The 17,023-nt window shown below is 42.7% G+C and overlaps 1 protein-coding gene across 1 annotated transcript in view; it reads right to left on the bottom strand.

Moving 5' to 3' along the window:
• MSRA (methionine sulfoxide reductase A) overlaps window positions 1-17,023 on the bottom strand; it is a 233,517-nt gene that overhangs the window by 87,057 nt on the left and 129,437 nt on the right. The window contains exon 4 of the mRNA XM_062488383.1: window positions 10,942-11,046. Within this exon, the coding sequence (XP_062344367.1) occupies window positions 10,942-11,046 (105 nt within the window). The remainder of the gene's footprint in view (window positions 1-10,941; window positions 11,047-17,023) is intronic.

Here is a 17,023-nt window from a genome sequence, read left to right as displayed (position 1 = left end):
TGTGATTTATAGACTTTTCTGCAGCTGTCACTTATTTTCTTATACCTGCAGCAACCTGAGATAGGGATTGGTCATTTTCTTCTCCCCAATCAATCCTTGCTGAGTTAAGACTAATAAAACTCCTTCTTCCAGCTCATCATATCATTATTTAGTAAAAATCAATTGCACCATGTCACCCTAGCTTGATGTCATCACTCACTCTAATGATTACATCCATACAGCTTAAAAGTTGCCAGGGGAAAGTAAAACTCTTTATGGCACATGATTAAAGGAGAAAAATGTTAATAGGAAAGAATTTTGTTACAGTGCTGTGCATTGAGAATTCTGGATGGTTTTCAAGGTGCTGTGGTGCAGGAAGTATAAATTAAACAGAAAATAGTTTTTTCAGGAGGCTCAAAAGAATTATTGAGCTTGTACATAATGAAGAAAAGTTTTACAATGTCAACAAGGTTTAGAAAGTTTTCAATACACACGGTTTTTAGTATTAAGTATGAATCCCTGGTTTTGGTCTTCTTTTGACACTAAAAGATTTGTGAAGTCTTTTCCAATCCACACCATTCCATGACTCACATACCAGAAGCTCCTCTAACTCTTCAAATATTTTATACATACCTAAAAAAACCCTATAAATTCACAAGGAAGACTTGGTTTAGAAGAAAAGTTCCCTGTATATTTATTTTTTATTAATTCCTTCAGGTACACCAATCTATAAATGCATTTTTGCTCTTTGACCTTTGAAGGAAGTGCATCATCAACCTGAACTCAGAAAAAAAACCCTCACAGGTTTGTTTTGGATGAGTGTAACAAAGCTCAAGTATTAACTCAAGTACCACTGGGAGACAAAATTGTTAATCCATTTCCAATTATTAATTGAAAATTCATATTTACCAGTAGTGCACAGAACAGATGAATAGAACAGTGAATTATGCACATAAATCATCCTTAATGGCACTAAACTTATTGTAGGGGACTTTTACTTTAATCAAACTTGACTTCACTTTAATCAAAAGTTAAATGATTTGGCTGAGGCAGGATTTTAGCCATTTTCTGCCATAAATAGGCATTAGGCTTTTTCTCTTCAAAAACTGTCTGGGAGCTGGATGAACCTCAACCTGCTGGAGAAACTCCAGAGGAAGCCACAAAGATGCTCCAAGGGCTGGAGCCCCTCTGGATCCAGGCTGGGAGAGCTGGGAATGCCCAGCCTGGAGAAGAGAAGGATCCAGGGAGAGCTCAGAGCCCCTGCCAGAGCCTAAAGGGGCTCCAGGAGAGCTGGAGAGGGACTGGGGACAAGGGATGGAGGGACAGGACACAGGGAATGGTTTCCCACTGCCAGAGGGCAGGGATAGATGGGATATTGGGAAGGAATTCTTGGCTGAGAATTCCAAGGGTGGTGAGGGTGGTGAGGTCCTGGCACAGGTTTCCCAGAGAAGCTGTGGCTGCCCCTGGATGCCTGGAAGTGTCCAAGGCCAGGCTGGACGGGGCTTGGAGCAATCCGGGATGGTGGGAGGTGTCCCTGCCCGTGGCACGGGGTGGGATGAGGCAATTTTTAAGGTCCCTTCCTACTCAGACAATTCCAAGAATATATGAACCTGAGAAGGGAATGAAATTTTTATCAATCTCTATTGGTAAAGCTGGAAGTGAGCTTTGGTTTAGGCAACCAAAACTGATCAAACATTGATGCCTCATTTGAGTCAACTGTGTTGACCAGATCTTTCCCAACACCTGTGGGAGCTGAGCCCCTCCATGCCCATGGAAACATCTAAATTTAAGTGGATTTAGCTCAGCCTTTATCCTTCCTGGCTGTGCTGGTGAGGCAAGCCTGCCTGGAGATCTTGATAGCCTTCAATACCAAATAAAATGCATGCAGCAGGGATGTGTGGGAGAGAGTGGAGGACATGAGAAAGGGCAGAAATGAGCTCCACATTTTCAAACTGCTGGAAAACAGGAATAATGCCCAGAAGCATCTGACATGGCAAAGGCATTTCTGTTTGGGCACTGGAATCAGGCCCTGATTGCTGATTTTCTTCAGGGATTAACTTTGCTGTGATGTTGCCAAAAGCTGGGCAACAACTAATAATGGAGTAAAATACAGTTAAGAAATGCAGGGATTCAGACCAATTACCACATGGGCTCATCCATGGAACTGCACAGTTTTGCTGTTGTGTTCTTCATGTGCCTTCTCCTCTCTCTTCATTTATCTGCTGTCCATTAGTGCCTCGCCTCAATTTAGGCATTTGGCAGCACTACGAACCCAAACCCACTCTGATCCACCAGGTGCTGTTGCAATAGTAATAAAAATAATTAGTGATAATAAAAATAATAGTGTTGTCATTTGCTTTTATCAGCAGATATGCTCGTGGGACACTGCTCTCTCAAAACACAGACAAGTGTGCTCTTATAAATATGCACAAGGAAATTGCAGGCAGAGAAAAACAGTCATTCACTGAAAATACTGTTGTTCAGAAGAGAGTCAGCTTTGACCTCTTGTACCTAATTATACACGAAAACAAAGATTAAAAGCCTACTAATAATCACCATAAACTATGATTAATGATGCCACGCTTCAGTGCCTCAGATTTCCAGACCCAAGTACAGTAAATTCACTATTATTTGATGAAGAAAACAATGTTTGGTATCTCTTTGTTTTGACTTCATCTATTGTTTTCCTTGCCTAAGGATTAGGATCAATCCATCAAAAAATCCTGCAGACAAAGTTTTCTATGGCTGCCCTCTCCTAAGTCTACAAACACATGAAAATTTAGATGTTGGTATTCCCATCACATTCCCGTCGGCTTCATGGATAGAACCACAGCATCATGTAATGGTTTGGGTTGGAAAGGACCTTTAAAGATCATCTCATTCTTATATCATACAATCACAGAATATTCTGAGTTGCAAGGGACCCACAGGATATTATATATGTCATATATAACATATATAATCTCATTCTTCCTTATATCCAGTATAAACCTCACCTCCCTCAGGTGGATTCATGTTTCCCACAGAGTTTTAATTTTCAATAGTTCTGGGGAAATGGTCCACACATCCTTGTCAGATGTAAAATAAAGAACCTAAAAGCAGTTGAAAGAGGAATTCAGAGCCCAGAAGGACTTCTGCCCTTGAGCCAGAATTGATTCAGCACCACTCGCTTCAAAATGCAAAGTGCTCAGCCCACCTCGGCAGCCACTGCTTTGGTTAATAATCCCCTTCATTAAGAAAGATGCAGGGAAAACATCATCTTCTAAGCTACAAATATAGGTCAGGAAAAGTCTGTTCTAATTTATATGGATAAGAAGAGCCTAACATGCAAATTAGGGCACGGCAGCTGAAATTCCTGGGGATGCAAAGCAGCCTAATAACATCTATTTATTTTTTAATGCCTGTTTACTCCTGGAGAAACAGAGTGGGAACAACAAAACACAAGGTTTTGTTTCAAGAAGGAGATGAAGCTGCATTCTCAAAGCGCAACTCTGGAAAAGACTTTACTACTTTAAAAAAAGCACAGACCACAGGTATTTTGGAGGTGATTTTGGGGAGGGGACTAAATTAGTTGTTGGTGGGATGAGTCAGCATCATTCAACTGTCCCACCACTGCGATTTCATTGGAAAGAGCAGGAATTAGAAGAAGGCAATGGAAAAACTCCTGTCAAACAACCCAGTTCTATTCTTGACTGTCCAGTCCTGCAGGGGCCACCACACATTTATCTTTATTGTGTCCTGGCACATCGATTTCCATGGCTTTTGTTAATTTATCAACACAGAGCTGTGCTTTATTCCCTTCCTTCAAGAGCCTCCCAGCAATGTCTTTACAACTGATTTAATTAGCATCCTCTTCACTGTATCCTCCGAGTCATTAATGAAAATACTGAGGAGTATTGGACCAAGAATGGCTCCCTGAGGGGCTGGTAATTCTATTTTGAATATATTTAATATGCCTGGTGACAATAGATTTTGTATTTCTACTGGTTTTTTGTTACACCTTGTAATAATGCTGAGACCATCAAGGCTCTTAATAACATTTGAAATACGCAACAAAGGTGCTTTAATCTGAGACTCACAAATCTCACTCAAATTATAAAGGGAAGCGAGTTACAAAAATGTAAAGGCAAAACATTAAAATGGTTATATTTTACAGGGAGAGATTATTTTTTTCCCTTTAATCTCCAAATGAAGTTCCAGGCCTGTAGCAGAATACCAAATGTTGGTTTAGGGTGGCTGCAGTGTTTTTTATGTGTACAGCTGTTCTTCCACTGGTATAAGTAGACACATCTGCTCATTAGCAACACAATGTCATTTCTAGTGTCTAATTTTAATTATTTGCAGATGATAGATTCCTTATGCAATGTCTAAAAAAAGTACAGGACTTCAAAGCTGGGGAGAAATAAATATCCCCTCTGCAAGCAAACTGGGTCAGCACAATGAAAAGCAGATATTAATCTGGAGAATTCCTGTATCAGCACCGAGGCTAAATGCCAGCCTGTTTGGAAGGTCACAGGGAGGAGAAATGGTTCCTGCATTTCTTCTTTATCATGGGTACACAAGACATATGGACTGAGAGATGTTCTGAACAAGTCTGGCAGGTGATGAGTTTGTTGTAGGACAGATGGTCCTCAACTGCTGGAAAAACATCAGCCCTGCTTACATTTCCTGCACAAACACAGGCAAGATAAGGACTTGTTCCTGACAGGAAAGGGGGAATGAGAATTGCCTTACAATGACTTTGGCTCTCTGGGTATTCACAAAGGATTAACAAGGCTGGAGAGGAAATTCCAGAAGCCCCTGAGAAGTGGTGGCCACAGGTTTGTCCTTCACCCTGTGGTCAGAGAGTGACCAGAAATGTGGAGTCCTGGCTTCCTCTCTACCATTGACTCAAAAATCCAAACAGAAAGACAGACGGAATGAAAAATGATGGGATTTGTGGACAACAGGCACTCACCACAGGGAATTGTAGCTGTACCTGAGTTGTTTCCTGTGGGCTGGGAAGGATTGGGTATTTTTGAGGAATGTGGGGAGCAGAACCACCCAAACAAGCATCTGGTTTGGACTGTGCTGAGGAAAAAACAGACCTGAAGCAGGCAAGTGGATTTTTCATTCCTCCCAAACACATTTTCACAGAATCACAGAATGGTTTGGGTTCAACAGGACTTTAAAGATTATCTTGTTCCATCTCCCGCCATGGATAGGGACACCTTCCACTAGTCCAGGCTGCCCTAAAAAGAAATTCGTTTTGTTGTCTGCTTGACTTCTGTGCAGATGATGAAAGCAAGAAGGAGATTTTCTTTAAAGTCACCTTGAACTGGCTGAAATCTCTGACAGATAAAGGACTTCACCCACACACAGGTCAGGAGAATTCCAAGATTAAAGTCCTTTATGGGACTCACATTTGCACCACACCATTCTCTTCTGGTATCGGATTGATTTTTCCAAAGCTCTGGAGAAAAAGTTTCTGACACCCCAGAAAGAGCAGCCAAACTTCATGATCTGATCCAATATGACACGTTCCTCCCCCACCAGGAGCACAGTGGGGTTTGGAATTGGCTCAGGCACTGCAGGTCAGTGCTGATGCCAGAAGGGTGATCCCACCGACATTCCTGCTCCTGGCAATTTAAATCCTGGCTGGAAACCACGTTTCGCTTCCATTCATGCAGGGTTAATTTTCAGCCTGAGCAGAGAACTTTGTGATTGCCAGAGTCAACACAAACAAAGAGCTTGTATCTCGTTGAAAGGTTGGGTAGAGAGCAGAGAATCACCCTTTTCCTTAACAGGGAAGTCAAATATTACTTTACAGAAATTGTGACACTACAGAAGAGGCACAAAACTGGAGGGCTTAAAGTCCAAGTCCCTCTGTACAGGCAGCAAGGAGGTGCCAGCAGGACCATGGTCAGGGTGCAATTTTAAGGGGACAGTCAGGCTCACGGTCTAAAAAAGTCTGGAAAGCTATGAGGACGACCCCATTAAAAAAAAACAAGCAATACACTTTGCCCTACACCTCTGCAAACAAAAAATAAAGTTATCTTCAAGGATTTTTTTTTTCAGTATTTTTAACATATCCCATTCATCCCTCTTTTCTGTGTCAATGACAAAGAAACAACATCTCGAGCACTTACAGAGCCATCCAGAGCAATATTCTTATTGATCAGCTCGTTCCTGGGAGAGCAGGAATGCTGAGCAGGGCACTGGAAGCTGAGCAGAGATGACAGCCATATGCCACTTGGCAGAAGTCAGGGGGTTGTTTGTTGCTTTTTCAGTCTTCCAATTCTAATGAATTATAAAATAGTGCCTAAATTAACAGTCAGGAGGACTTTGTCAGGGCCCCACACTTTGGAGATGCTCATTGGGGAGGATCTTTTTCAACTGTTTGATTTGATCAAAGGTTCCTGCTTTTCGATTGACTTCTGTGCACTCCAGAGCTTCCCTAAACAAGAGCCAGGCTCCTTCCCAGGGACAACTTGAATCCCAGTGAGACGTCGGTCTCTTCTAAAAGACAACTGCTTGGAAAGCAGGATTTTTTGAATATTAATACACTCATACAATGATGTATGATGGTATGCCAGTCTGTACTCTTCAGCAACTTGGTACCAACTAAACAGATACTGAAAGGTCTTGATCGGACACAAAATTGACAAATTTGATGTTTAATGACATCAGAACAATGAGCCAAGTCCATTATCTATGCTGGAGGTAGAAGGGGTGAAATGGTGTTACCCCAAATTCTGGAAAAAGATAAAACACACTGAGCTTTTGCATTTTTGAAAGAGAGCTGTGCTCAAGAAGTTCAGCACTTGCTCTATGAGACATTAGACTCACCCAAAGATTGGGCTGAAATTCATGAATAAGAAATCCTCTCATTTATCTTCTTAGTCAAAATCTTCTCATTGGCAGACTGAGCCCTGCACTCCCACAAGGCTGCCTGAATAAAACTCACACTGTGTGAACACAGCTTAACCTCAAGGAGAAAAATATTGTAGGTCAGAGAGGTAACTCTCACTTTCAGTGTCTTTACATTAGGCCACATTTCCCACAGCCAGCTAAAAGCAGGGAATAGGTACAAATCAAGGCAAAGAAACAATCCCAGTTTAGAGACCTTCTACCAACCCTACCTTACAAAACAGAAATTTGACATTGGGACCTTGTGGTTCAGGTTTTTCTCAAATCAAGAAATATGAATGAGGTGTGAAGAACTTTGCAAAATCCTTGGACTGAGATTAGAGCAACAATATCAAAGAATTTTTTAGGTTGAAAAAGACAACCAAGACTTCCAAGATTAAGTCCAATCTCCACCTTGTCACCAGCCCAGAGCACTGAGTGCCACATCCAGTTCCAGTGTTCCTTGGGCACTTCCAGGGATGGGGACTCCAACAGGGAGGGGACAGCCCCTTTCAGAATTCGACAGCCCCTTCTATGAAGAAATTCCTCCTGGTGTCCAACCTCCCCTAGTGCAGCATTAAGGAACCATAAAAATACCCAGGTAAAGCAACCTGTGCAAGGCTGGGGTGTGCAAAGTCTTCTGAGAACAATTCCATCTTTTCCAGGGGTAAAGTGGTGCTCTTACTTCTGGCAAATTATTATGGAAGAGCCACATGGAAAATCTATTGATCCAAGCTTAGATGAAGGTTTGGGAGTGTTTCCACCAAGCACTGCTGTGCCACACAGATATCTGTGACAGTTCCGAAGGACTCGGGTGCCTCCACAGCTCAGTGTCACATGGAGACAGGAGCTCATTCCCAGAAGGAATTCAGCCACATTAGCATGGCCTCCTGCCTGGGCTAATTAGGTGATGCTTCCCAGCTGCCAGAAATCCAAGAGTGAATCACACATCTGCCACATGCAGCCTTCTTCTGAAAGCACAGACTGGAACGGTGCTGAACCTCAGTTGTATGAGGATATGAAGACATAATGTCAATGATTTTACTTTGGTTTAGAGCCAGAAAGAATCATAAATTCAGCTGATGAGTTTATCTGACCTGTTATCACAACCACTACACTTCATCCACGTATCAGTGTGCACAGATAAGGAACTTCATTCTAAAGCACTGAAATCCTTCAGGCACTTCCCTGTTCTCTGTAGGCCACAGGCTGAGCCCAACCACTGCCAAAGCCAAGACTACAGACATGGCAAAAGCTTGATTAGGTGGGTGTTGTCCAATTTCAGCAGAAAACCATTTCTCCTACCTGGAAGATGAGGAATCATAAATTCCTGCCCATCAGTTCCCAGCTCTGGCAATCAGGATGAATCCAAACATATGAGTAAAACATGTGGACCAATTGTCCTGATGTATCAAAACAACCAGTCCGTAAGAGTCATGGAAACCCAGAATGGTTTGGGTTAGAAGGGATCTTAAAAACCATCCAATCCCACCCCCTGCCATGGACAGGGACACCTTCCATTAGCCCAGGTTGTTCCAAGCCCAATCCAACCTGGCCTTGGAAACTTCGAGGGATCCAGGGGCAGCCACAGCTTCTCTGGGTGCCCTGTGCCAGGGACTCACCACCCTCACAGGGAACAATTCCTTCCCAGTATCCCATCTAAACCTATTCCCTTTCAGTTTGAAGCTGTTCTTTTCCTGTCACTCCAGGCCCTTGTAAATATTCATCCCTGTGGGTACTGGAAGACTTCAGTGATGTCACTCTGAAAATTCAAAAGAAGCCACCCTCTGTTGATGGCCAATTTCTGATAATCCAAAGGAAAAAAAAAAAAAAGAGCAAGAAAAATATCTAAATCCAAAAACTGGTAGGACAGGAAGAAAAACTCTTTCACAAACTCTACAAGAAAACCAGGAATGCTCAGCAGTGTGATTTGAGGGTGGAGATTGTCTTAGAATCACACAGTCTTGGAATGGTTTGGAAGAGACCTTAAAGATCACCTCATCCCAATCCCCTGCCATAGGGAGGGGTCTGTCTCAATGCAGAGCTCCAAGTTGTTCGGGGATGGTGCAGCTGAATTACCCTGAACACAGCCCTGAGGGAGAGGGTTGGAAAGGGAGGCTCATAAATCAACAGCATGGGCCACTACACTCGACAGATTCACAGGATTCCTCCTCCTGACTGGAATCAAGCCCCTCTTTTAAAATGATGGATTATGCCGTCTGAAAGACTCGAAAGGATGGCGGTGGAAAAAGACTCCAGTGTTTAATTATACTGAGGGATGTGAAGCTGTTTCATTCCACAGTGCAACTCTACAAAGTTCAGCTCCCAGCTTGTTCCAGTTTATCGGGGTCAGTGCCCGACCTGTCACGAGGTACCTGCAAGGATGATTTGATCATGCAATCACAGAATATCCTGAGTTGGAAGAGACCCACCAGGACCATTGATCCAATTCCTTGGGGTCTCCCAGGACACCCCAACAATCCCACCCTGTCCCTGTGAGCATTATCCAAACACTCCTGGAGCTCTGGTAGCCTCAGGACTGTGACCACTCCCTGGGGAGCTGTTCCAGCACCTGACACCCTCTAAAAGAAGAACATTTTCCTGATATCCAACCTGATTCCCCCTGACATGGTGTTCTCTCTCTTTAATGTGTCTATTCCCAGCACTGGGACAGTTTCCTGGGTTCTATATCCCTTTTTTCTTGTCCCTCTTCAAATCCCGAGCGATATTTCCACAGGTCTCTGGGATGGCAACAGAGGAACTGCACAAAATGTTCTGATTTCCTGGCCCTGCAGAGAGAAAATTCCTGACTCAAGCCTTTTCCATGCAGGCAGAAGTTGCAATAACCACTTTGGGCTCAGTGGGAGACGCTTATCCACAACAGTCCCTGGGTCCTTCTTTGAGTTTCTCTTTCCTGGGATGGCATCACATTTTGGAGGTATCACCTGCAATTTTTTTGTTCTCAGATGCGGTAACGAGTGGTATAATTACGATGGCTGTTCAAATATTGAAATGAGTTCCTTGTGTGCAGCGTTTCTGGGAAATGGGAGAAGGGATGAGGTTTATTGGAACTCTATAAACATGCAAAATGTTTTCTGCACACAGTTTCCCATTTCTGTTTGCACAGATGTGGGTCATGTCAGCATAAAACCTCTGCCAGGAAGGATAAATTAAATCCAAGGGTTTGGATAAGGCAGATAGGTAGAATGATCCACTGGTGCCTCTACATAATATCTCTAGCCCCTTTTTTCTCCCTTTTTCTAAACACAAAATATACACACAACTGTTGAAAAATATAAAATCCCAGGTTGTGATGAAGGATAAAGGGCCTGCATAGAAATGAAATAAAATGAAATTAAATAAAGTAAAATAAAATAAAATATAAAGTAAAGTAAAATATAACAAAATAAAATAAATAAAATTAATTTTAAAAATAAAATAAAGTAAAATACAATAAAATAAAGCAAAACAAAATGACATTTAAAAATAATGTAAAGTAAAATAAAACATCATAAAATGAAATAAATTTTTAAAAATGAAATAAAATTAAATAAAATATTTTTTAAAATAAAATAAAATAAAGTAAAATAAAATAACATTTAAAATAAGGTAAAATAAAATAAAACATACAATGAAATAAAATAAAATCTTTAAAAATAAAATGAAATATTTTTTAAATAAAATAAAGTAAAATAAAATAAAATAACATTTTAAAATAAAGTAAAATAAATTAAAAGAAAATTTAAAGATGCAAAAAAATATGCTCTAATTGAAGCGACAAAAGAAATAACAGAATAAATTGTCATAATGAAAGTTGAAGAGAATTTTCCATTGTCTCCCGTGCCACTCTGTGGGAATTTTCCCAGCCCAGGCAGCTGTAAGGGAGGAGGGGCACTCCGAGCTTCTGTGCTCCCATTCTCCCTCTCCCTCTCTTTCTCTGTCAATAAATGTCTGCAATCATATTCCTGAGCTCCAGTGTGATTTCAAGGTTCATCTCTTCCATGCAGCTCAAACACTAATTATCCCAGCTGTAATTAGTAAGATAATTAAATACTGGCTCGCTCATCACTCTACCTTGTGTCGGGTCATGATTTTCCCAGAAGACCTTGAGCAGTTGCTCAAAGCTGATGTTTTGTGGCTCAAACACCACCCGGACGGCCTCGGCGTGCCCAGTTCTGCCTGAAAATTCAAAATAAAATCCAATTTTAGCAGTGACAATTAGCCAGGGCACACTCAGGGTTTTGTCTCTGCGATCCCACGCACAGTCCTTTGGTTTTCTTTCATGTTTTCCTAAAAATACTTTGATTTAGCACCATTTATACCTGAGCTTTTTTGCACAGTTTTTTTTACATTTATGTTAACTATAGTAAATCTGTTTGTTCAGACAGGGCCATCGTGAAATAAACTATGCAGAGGGATGAGAAGAGAATACAGTGATGTTATTGCAGCAGTTTGTTAGATTAAAGGAGAAAAAATTAATAATTCTGACAAATATATAACTAAAAGCTAGCAACATATTTTAAATATTGTAAAATAGAGAATTAAAATATGAAAACTTTATGTCTAAGTTGTCTTGACTGGGTTTTGTTTCCGTGGAGATATGGATAATATAATTGATTATGAAATAATTAGCAAATTATAAAATACCAATAATATTGATGATGATAAAAACAAATGTCAAGGGTGTGTTTACGCAAGATCACACAAATAATTCCAAACAGATTCACAACATCCAACAGGCTCAAAAGTGTCAAAGAAAGCATGGCTGAGCTTTAAATTTTATGACATAAGAAATACGAGGAAGATTAGCAGATGTTACAGCACTTTAAAAACCATTATTCCTATTTTTCAGTAATACTTCAGACAGAATTTTTTCATTTCTGATGTGTTTATACCTCACAATATTATTGAAAGATCCAACTTCTGAAGGATATGGCCACATAATTCACTTAAATTTTAATTAATGGCAATACTGAGTGCTCAGACTTCTCAGGTGAGAGTCTGTTGCACAAAATGCATTTTATGTTTCATATATGTTTTATATTCTATAATTTAAAAATTAGACATTTTTGTTGTCATTACCTATTCATGGATGGGGAAAAAAAATTCCATCCTTCAATTAAATCATAAGTAAATATCTAAAAAATAAGCTGGATCTGCCTTTTGGTGGGGACATATTAAGCTCCTTGATCACATTAGGGAGGCTTTTATTTAATTGACACCGGCACAAACTCCAGATTTATTCCACTGATTTCAACAGAATTGAGGAATTCCACACAGGGCATATCTGGTCCAGTGACGGCTCCTGAATGAGCTGTCACCAAACAAAAAAAATCAGATTCTGTGAGTAACTGAGGAGGGTTCAGTAGAGACATGAGGAGAAATTTGAATGTAAAAAAAATAGAAATAAATAAAAAGGATGCTGGGAAATATTAAAGAGCCCCAGTGGGGCAAAGTGTGGAATCATTTTATCAATTAAAGGGACACCTGAAACAAAACCTAAACAAGGCACAGAGGGCTGGGCCAGCTGATAAAAGGGATTTGAAAGACTGGGATTAAATGAAGTCTGGAAGGCAGAGAAGTGAAGGAGGACACATCTGGGATATCTGTAGTCTAGATTTGATAAAATCAAATTGTTCTCTACTTCAGTGTAACAAAGATCTGCTCAGTGAGATGAAAAGAGAATGCCCAGGTTTCCTGGGAGCTGGAGTGAAGCAAGGTCCCCCTGTCCTGCAGGATGTCCCCAGCTCTGACCCAATTCCTCTATGCCTTTTACAGTCCAGGGAAGCACCTCATTACCTGAAGCCAAATTCAGATGGTGGAAAGCAGGAAGGATCATCCATTCAGCAGAATAAAAATTCAAGCCAGAGATAATTGGTTTAATAATGAAGTCTTGGTCTTCAGCAACAAGTGACAACTGTCTTAGGCCAGGGATGGAATTTATTCCAGATTTCATGGGTTTGGGTTGGTTTTGGGTGTTTCTTTTTCCTTTTTGTTTTTTTTTCCTTGGTTTTGGGGTTTTTGTTGTTGTTCGTTTTTGGTTTTGTTTTGTTAGCAATGGTTTTTACACAATTAAAAACTGCAGTGAGTTAAAGTGTATGTAGCCAAATAGAACCCTCCAAAAAGGATATGTCTGTCCGGACTCCTTTCTGAGCAGAGTGTTTGAGCTGATCAGTGGTACCAGGGGGAGTTGCAGAAGAAGCATGCCTGCAGTGTGAACAGGTGAACAATCTCCTTCCACTGGTGGCCCAGCTTAGGGAGGAAGTACAAAGGCTAAGGAGTACTAGGGAAAGTGAAATGGAAATAGATTGGTGGAGTTCTGCCTTTCCATCCTTGAGGGAGGCCCACCAGCAGTCAGACGACTCCCAGACCTCTCACTGTCAGGAGAACAGATTTGGTGGCTCAAGGGGAGTGGAAATGGATCCCTGCTCAGGGAGGAAATAATAAAAATTCCTCTCAGCCCCCATCACCTACCCAGGTGCCACTTCAGAATAGGTGTGAAACCCTGGATTTAGAGAGCCAGCCAGATGGTGGAGAAGAAAATGATCTGCCCAGGGGGGCTCCCAATTACACTTCATTTGTCTGATGGATCAACACCTCTGACATTAAAAAGAAAAGAAGGGTAGTCGTGGTGGGTGACTCCCTTCTGAAGGGAACAGAGGGCCCCATATTTCAACAGGACCCATCTCACAGGGATTTGTGCTGCCTCCCTGGGGCTCAGGTATGAGATATCACTGAGAGACTCCCTGGGCTGATCCAGCCCTCTGATTATTACACTGCTGGTACTCCAGGCTGATGAGATTGAAAAAGAGGAGTGTCAGGGCAATTAAAAAGGACTTTAGGGCACTGGGTCAGGTGGTTGGTAGGGCAGGAGCACAGGTTCTGCTCAGTCCCTTTGGTGGCAGAGAAAAATGATGAAAGGAATAGGAGAGCTCACACTATCAACAAGTGGCTCAAGGGTTGGCATCATCAGCAGAATTTTGGGTTCTTTGATCATGAGGCAACTTTTTTGGTACCTGGTCTGCTGGAACTGGATGGGCTCCATCTCTCTGTTAAGAGCAGAAGAATTTTAAGCTCATGAATTGGCAGAACTTGTTGAGAGAGCTTTAAACTAGGTTTGAAAGGGGAAGGGGATACAGCTGGGCTGTCTGGAAGCAGGCCCAAGGGTATTAAATCTGAGTTAGGGGTGAAACCAGCAGCCCAGCTGAGCTGCATGTATGCCAATGCACACAGCACGGGGAACAAACGAGAGGAGCTGGAGGCCGTGGTGCAACAGCAGAGCTGTGCTGTGGTCACCATCACAAAAATGTGGTGGGTCGACCCACACAGCTGGAGCGCTGCACTGGATGGCTACAAACTCTTCAGAAGAGACAGGAAAGGGAGAAGAGGTAGAGAAGTGGCCCCTTATGTTAGGGAGGATTTTGATGCCATGGGTATTGAGACTAATGACGATGAAGTTGAATGCCTGTGAGTAAGAATTAAGGGGAAGGCCAACGAGGCTGAGATCCTACTGGGAGTCTGTTATTGTCCACCCAACCAGGGAGAAGAGGTAGAGCAGCTGGAGAATGTTTCAGGATCACCAGCCCTTGTTCTTGTAGGTGACTTCAACCTACCAGACATCTGCAGGGAAAATAATAAGGCAGAAAAGAGGCAGTCCAGGAAGTTCCAAGAGTGTGTGGAGGATAACTTTTTGTTGCAGCTGGTGAGGGAGGGACTATGTTAGCTCTGTTGTTTGCAAATAGAGATGGGCTGGTGGGAGATGTAGTGGTTGGAGGCTGCTTGGGGCACAGTGGTCATGAAACTATAGAGTTCCCAAGATTTGGTGAAATGAAGGGGAACATCAGTAAGACTCTTACATTGGATTTCCAGAGGGCAGACTTTGACCTGTTTAGGAGACTTATTCAGAGGGTTCCTTGGGAAGCAGCCCTTAAAAACAAAGAAGTTCAAGAAAGGTGGGTGTGCTTCAAAACAGAGATCTTGAGGGCACAGGAACAGACTGTCCCTGTGTGCCGAAAGATGAGTTGATGAGGCAAACGTTCAGCCTGGATGGGCAATGAGGTTTTGAAGGAACTTAGGAATAAAAAGAGGATACATCATCTTTGGAAGGAGGGTCAGGTCTCTCAGGAAGTATTTAAGGGGGTTGCTAGGGCGTGTAGGAAAAAAATTAGAGAGGCCAAAGCTCGGTTCAAACTTAATTTGGCAATTTTTGCAAAGGATAATAGAAAATGTTTTTGCAAATATATTAATGGAAAAAGGAAAGGTAAGACCAACCTTTGTTCTCTACTGGACATGACAGGGAACTTAGTAACTGCAGATGAGGAGAAGGCAGAAGTGCTTAACCCCTTCTTTGCCTCAGTCTTTAGTAGGAAGAGGGTTTGTCCTCTGGACAACTGTCCTCCTGGGTTGGTAGATGGTGTCAGGGAGCAGAGTGGTCCCTCTGTTATCCAGGAAGAGGTAGTCAGAGAATTGCTGAGCAGCTTGGATGTTCATAAATCTATGGGCCCAGATGGGATCCATCCCAAGGTGATGAGGGAGCTGGCAGATGAGCTTGCAGAGCTGCTCTCCATCATTTACCAGCAGTCCTGGCTCACTGGTGAGGTTCCAGATGACTGGAAGCTGGTCAGTGTGACTCCCATTCACAAAAAGGGTAGGAAGGGTAATTATAAACCAGTCAGCCTGACCTCAGTACCAGGTAAGGTAATGGAACAGTTTATACTGATGCCATCACACAGCACTTAGAGGATGGCCAGGGTATCAGACCCAGCCAGCGTGGGTTTAGGAGGTGAAGGTCGTGTTTAACCAACCTGGTCTCCTTTTATGATCCAGTGACCCGCCTGGTGGATGCAGGAAAGGCTGTGGATGTTGTGTACCTGGACTTCAGCAAGGCCTTTTCCTGTGGCTTGGACAGGAGCACTCTGTGCTGGGTTAAAAACTGGCTGGATGGCTGTGCCCAGAGAGTGGTAGTGAACAGTGCTGCATCCAGCTGGGATCAGTCACCAGTGCTGTCCCCAGGGGTCTGTGCTGGGGCCTGCTCTGTTCAATATTTTTATTAATGACATGGATGAGGGTATTGAGTCTTTCATCAGTAAATTTGCAGATGACACTAAGCTGGGAGCATGTGTTGATCTGATGGAAGGCAGGAAGGCTCTGCAGAGAGACCTGGAATGGTTGGATGGATGGGCAGGGTCCAATAAGATGAAGTTTAACAAGTCCAAGTGCCAAGTCCTGTGTTTTGGCCACAATAACCCCTTGCAATGCTACAGGCTGGGGATGGCGTGGCTGGACAGTGCCCAGGCAGAAAGGAACCTGGAGGCACTGATGGACAGCAGCTGGACACAAGCCAGCAGTGTGCCCTGGTGGCCAAGAAGGCCAATGGCCCCTGGCCTGGATCAGGAATGGTGTGGCCAGCAGGAGCAGGGAGGTCATTCTTGCCCTGTACTCAGCACTGGTGAGGTCACACCTTGAGTGCTGTGCCCAGCTCTGTCCCCCCAGTTTGGGAAGGACATTGAGACACTTGGGCACATCCAGAGGAGGCAGCAATGCCGGTGAGGGTCTTGGAACACAAACCGTGTGAGGAACGACTGAGGGAGCTGGGGTTGTTCAGTCTGGAGTAAAGGAGACTCAGGGGTGACCTTATCACTCTCTACAGCTCCCTGAAAGGTGGTTGCAGTCAGGGGGGATGGGACTCTTTCTCCAGCCAGCACAGAACCAGAGGACACAGCCTCAAGCTGTGCCAAAGGAAATTTAGGTTGGATATTAGGAAAAAGTTTTTTACTGAAAGAGTGATAAAATACTGGAATTGTCTGCCTGGGGAGGTGGTGGAGTCACCATCCCTGGATGTGTTTAAAAAAAGACTGGATGTGGCACCTGGCGCCATGGTCTAGTTGAGGTGTTAGGGCATGGGTTGGACTCGATGATCTTGAAGGTCTCTTCCAACCCAGTGATTCTGTGAATTCTGTGTGTGATTGTACAACTAAAATGAGATTAAAGAGAGGCTTCTGACTTCAGTATTTTTATTTTTTTTATGCCAACATGAAGCTTATGAAATGATTTTATCACTCAGGAGCAAATTACTTGTCTAAGATGAACAGGTTTAGATCACAGGAAAGTTTCCTAAAGAATTTAAAAACAACCTAGGCTTTACCTTTCCTCCCGA

Source organism: Cinclus cinclus, chromosome 3, assembly GCF_963662255.1.
Source record: "Cinclus cinclus chromosome 3, bCinCin1.1, whole genome shotgun sequence".
Lineage (NCBI taxonomy): Eukaryota > Metazoa > Chordata > Aves > Passeriformes > Cinclidae > Cinclus > Cinclus cinclus.
Note: the sequence above shows the minus strand (reverse complement) of the source record. Positions and strands in the feature narration are given on the sequence as shown.